At 37.3% G+C, this 4,418-nt stretch overlaps 1 protein-coding gene across 1 annotated transcript; it reads right to left on the bottom strand.

The window, feature by feature from the left end:
* Positions 1-549: 549 nt before the first annotated feature.
* LOC147303030 (uncharacterized) lies at positions 550-3,975 on the bottom strand. Its single transcript, XM_086283616.1, has 5 exons — positions 3,896-3,975; positions 2,163-2,385; positions 1,728-1,817; positions 1,382-1,639; positions 550-681 (listed from the first exon to the last, which is right to left on the bottom strand). The coding sequence occupies exons 1-5, from the start codon at positions 3,973-3,975 to the stop codon at positions 550-552; spliced, it is 783 nt and encodes a 260-aa protein (XP_086139742.1).
* Positions 3,976-4,418: the final 443 nt, after the last annotated feature.

The following is a 4,418-nucleotide window of genomic DNA, read 5'->3' as shown; positions in this document are numbered from 1 at the left end:
GCGAGTGGCTGAGCAGCGGTGGGGTGTTGTGGGGGTCGTATTTGTTAACAGTCTGAAGTCTGAGGCGCCGTCCGGAGGGCAGCGGGTCAAACAGGTGGTGAGTGGCTGACTTAGTGGTGTTTCCCTAAATAGCACTTTTCTGCAGGTCTCCCCACTTTCCCAGGGTTGGGGTGTTATGGTCACAGAGTCAGATTTTTCCTCGTTTATTCCCAATGAGGCACTGGAGTGGGAGCTGTAGCATTTTGGGAAGCTGGTGAGTGACTTTTGAACTGTGGGTCTGGGTTGTAGATGTAGATGAAAAATAGAAACATGTTCAGTCTTACAGGAGGCAGATTTTAAACTTTTTAAACTTCATTACAGACACTAGAAGTTTCCTTCAGAGTGAATCTCCAAAAGTTGATTCTGTTCATCTGGACGAAGCAGTTTCAGTGGGAGAAATGTTTCATCACTCATCCAAGTGACTTCTTCAGAAGAAGTCTGAAGAAGTCACTTGGATGAGTGATTCAAGCATGGACACAATGAAATGTTTTGAAGTGGGCTACTTATACCTCACAAGGCAGTCAAAAGGCCACCTGAGCCTGTGGCTGAGCCGGTGGAGGAGTCACCAGCAATATGATAAACACCTTTCCTGTTCCAGCCTCGGTCCATAGATTTAAGTTTTCTGACTCTTTCTTTACCAGTCTGTTTTACAGGCATGGCAGGTATTAAGGTTTCACAAAAACCTGGGGTGACACACACCCTCTAAAAAATATTTTGTTGGCTCAACTTAAAAAATTAAGGCAACAATTTCCACTCAGCTTTTTAAGTTACAAATTTTGCATATTATTAAGTAAATTCAGCAAGTAATTTTTAGGTTCGGCTAACTCAACTTGTTTAACAAACCAACATGATTTACCTTTGACCTCCAAAAGCACAATTAAGTTTATGCAACCTAATATTAATTTACAATTTCTGGTAAAATTAAGTTGAGAAATTATATTAGTTGAGTTACACCAACTAACTTTTTTACATACACCCTACTCACCATTATCCATGCCAATTAGTTTAGGTTTCTATAGTAACTTTTCTAAAATCACACAAACCCATTTCACTTATTCCAATTGATTATTTTATTACAAAATATTTTCAAAGTAATACACTTCTGTGTCAATACAACATAAATGAAATGTTACAGCAGCCTTTTAATTATAAATGACTAAGCAAAAAAAAAGTACTTCATGTACATTAACATTAACTTAAATTGGTATCAACTTGTTCAACTTGTCACAGAATCAAGGAAATGACAAAACATTTTAATCCAAAGCTAAGATTATATGTATTACAAACTTTTCTCAAAACTACACTCATCTAGGACTGCATACAAAAACATAAGAGACATTACCTGTGGACTGGCTTTAAGCCCATCAAGTTCCAGAAATACCTTCTGGAATACCTCTAGAGTGTTCTTTACTTGTTTGGGGTAGCTCAGACTGAGAGCGTATATAAGCCCCATCATTAAGGCACACGCTCTGGGCACATCAAGGTCTTCCAGGACAGCTGTTCCTTCAATCACAATTTTAGCGACAGCTGGGAGAGACACTGCTGCTCGTCTGGTGACTACAATCTTTACCACTTCTTCTGGGAACTGTTGTTCACCATCCTGGCAAGTAGGTAGTTTAAATGGAAACATGTCAGCATTTTATGTGCCGTTTAAAAATAAAACACAAAAGAATGCGAGATTCACCTACCAGCTGTTCTCTGAAGAGATCCTCTTCCTTCTCTTTCAGATACACCTTCAGGCAACGGATTGCGACCTCTCTCTTCATTTCCACCGAACTCTGGAGAATAAAAAAAGCAAAACAAAACTTAAACTTACAGTTTATTAGGTGAAAAGTCAGAACTATTACATTTATGTGACTTGCATTGTGCTAAATATTGATTTTAAATATGTTTTTAAAAGAATTAAAGACTTAATCTTTGTAACTTCAATTTAAACTGTTACACACTGGCCTGCTTTAAATGCCCACTTTGCTAGCAGTAGGATAAGGTGAGTAAAAGTAAATGTAACCTAAATTTCATCAACAGCACAATTGTGCTTTTGATGAATAGGACCTGAATCAGAGAATGACATGAACTATAACTGTAACTGTAACAACTAATTCATCAATACACCTGCGAGGTACATTATATATACTTTCCAGTTTTAGTAGTAGGTGGGCTAAATGTTTCTCAATTAAATTAGGCAATTCCCCAATTTCTTCATCCTCTGCATTTGCTACATCTTCACACGATGGATTTTCATTATGTTCCTCAGGAGGATCATCTCCTGCATTCAAACGACTGACACACCTCTGTATCAGCTCAGGCTCGAAGTCATCCAATGAGTGAGGAGTGTGTTTTCGGTTCCTATGAGAAGCACATGTTCAAATGAGCAGTAACAATCCCAGTACAGGCAAGGTATAAACAGTCCACCATGGCTATGTTTAAGCCTGTAATGCTTTAAGAGCTCATTCCTTCTTGATGTTTCAAACTTGCAAATTTTGCAAGTCCAATGCATTTTGAAATTTACTGCAACCTTTTGTAATGCAAAGAATTATTGAAGCTTTTGAGTTAACAAGCTATTTTAAGTATAAAACCTTCTCTAAAACACTACAACAACACTACTACTACACTACACTGAAAAAGATGAATCATAAAGACTGAACAAAATTGAATTTTAAAATTTACATCTACAGACTGAAGTTTAAACTTGTAGTAAGGTGTCAAATCCGAATGTGTAAGAGAAATTTATTTTAAACTATTTAAATACCACTGTGGCCACAACCCCACACTTTACATTATGCTTACAATTACAGAAAGCAAATGCAAGTCGTATGCACGCACACACACACACACACACACACACACACACACACACACAATATTGTTTTTGTTTTTTTTGCCAGGTCAACCATCTTTAACGTCAGGCACACTTCCCAGTCGAGCTTAGAACATCAACACAATTGATAGAAATACTTTTAGTCAGGGATAAATTTGTTGGAAACACGCAGTTCTTTGAATCTTTGGGCTGAAGGAGGGACAATACTCGGTGTATAAATGCTCAATCAACAATCATTTATTTCCATACAATTCAACAATAAGAGCATTACAACGTCCGGACGGGAGAGATGCTACCAGAGGGTCAGGCACATGTCTCAAAATGGTGACGGGTTGCTCAGCTTTTTATAGTCTCTAGTGGCCCCCAGCTAGTCGTAAAAGCCAAAACATCACATTTTTTCTCTGTTACAGCGCCTAAGTTATGACCTCGGCAGTTGTTTCTCTGCTTTCTGTAAGGTGGGGGTGTGGAATGTGGTCTGTCTATCTCCCCTGTCTTTAGACACAGAGTCTCCTGCTTACAACCTTCTCTTCATGATTCAACAATTAAGCATGTCAAGAAAACAGTGTAACACATTCCCAGCAGATCAAGGATACAGAGTGATGCACCTTTATCTAATAAACTAATATGTGAATATGTTCTGTTAACTCAAAAGTATAATGAGAACTAAACTACATACAGATCACACACTCTATTTTAAAGGGTATAATATGATCTACAACAATATCACAATTCAACTATTTTGATTACATCTATAAGGTAACATATAATAACAGAATAATATCACAAATTCACCACATTTTACTCTGTCAGTAATTAGTTACCTCACCCTCAAGTGACATATTTTAATTGTATCTGTACTCTTTTATTTGTGAGGAACGTTTGCTAGCTAAAAGAAACGGCTAGCTAAACTTAAAAAAACCCCCAACAACAATTACAATTAAAACCATCAAATTTCAGTTTTTTTAAAGATGACATTTTAAAGTGTACAAATACAACTTGTAATTCATCTATTTAGAATTCAGTACTTACCTAACTCACCGAACACAGTCGAGGGCAAACACACCTCTTCTCCCACGAGGCCACAAGAATCCAGAAACTGTTGCGCACGATACGAACATATGCTACGGGGTTGCCCTCTGCTGTCTGAATGGTCTCAATTCAAACAGGAAGGATGTTGAAACTCATTTTTACATGTTACACAAACTTAATATTTTCTGTTGTTGATTGATGACAAAAGCATTTTATTCAATATACTCAAACATTTAGGTTAAGGAGCTGTTTTTTAATTTTTGTGTTGCACTGACTTTTAACATCGATTAGTCAACTCACTGAAACGTGTACATGTAGACAACTTACTGTTTTTTTAGCAGAAAAATGCTTTTTTGTTAAGTTCTACTGACAAACACAATGAATATTTTTTAGATTGCAGGATGTGGCTTTTTAAGGAGCCCCAGTTTCTCATTCCTCAAGTTCTTTCTTTTGGCAGCCTGAGGATGACACAAGTTGGCTGCATGACGCTAGGTCATCTTATGAAGACGTACATCTCTGATCAAGTAAGTCT

Source organism: Aulonocara sp. 'chitande type north' Nkhata Bay, linkage group LG23 (assembly GCF_057382095.1).
Source record: "Aulonocara sp. 'chitande type north' Nkhata Bay isolate Kocher_YH1m ecotype deep benthic linkage group LG23, A_spYH_male_GT1.1, whole genome shotgun sequence".
NCBI lineage: Eukaryota > Metazoa > Chordata > Actinopteri > Cichliformes > Cichlidae > Aulonocara > Aulonocara sp. 'chitande type north' Nkhata Bay.
The sequence above is the reverse complement of the archived record's forward strand: the minus strand, read 5'-3'. Positions and strand labels throughout refer to the sequence as shown.

What these genes read in the sequence shown, in the direction of transcription:
- LOC147303030 (XM_086283616.1), bottom strand. Translation starts at nt 3,975, where the DNA reads ATGTTCGTATCGTGCGCAACAGTTTCTGGATTCTTGTGGCCTCGTGGG. An exon ending in TTTGCCCTCGACTGTGTTCG is followed by an intron (nt 2,386 to 3,895) that starts GTGAGTTAGGTA and finishes TGCTTCTCATAG; the next exon opens with GAACCGAAAACACACTCCTC. An exon ending in ATCTCTTCAGAGAACAGCTG is followed by an intron (nt 1,640 to 1,727) that starts GTAGGTGAATCT and finishes CCTACTTGCCAG; the next exon opens with GATGGTGAACAACAGTTCCC.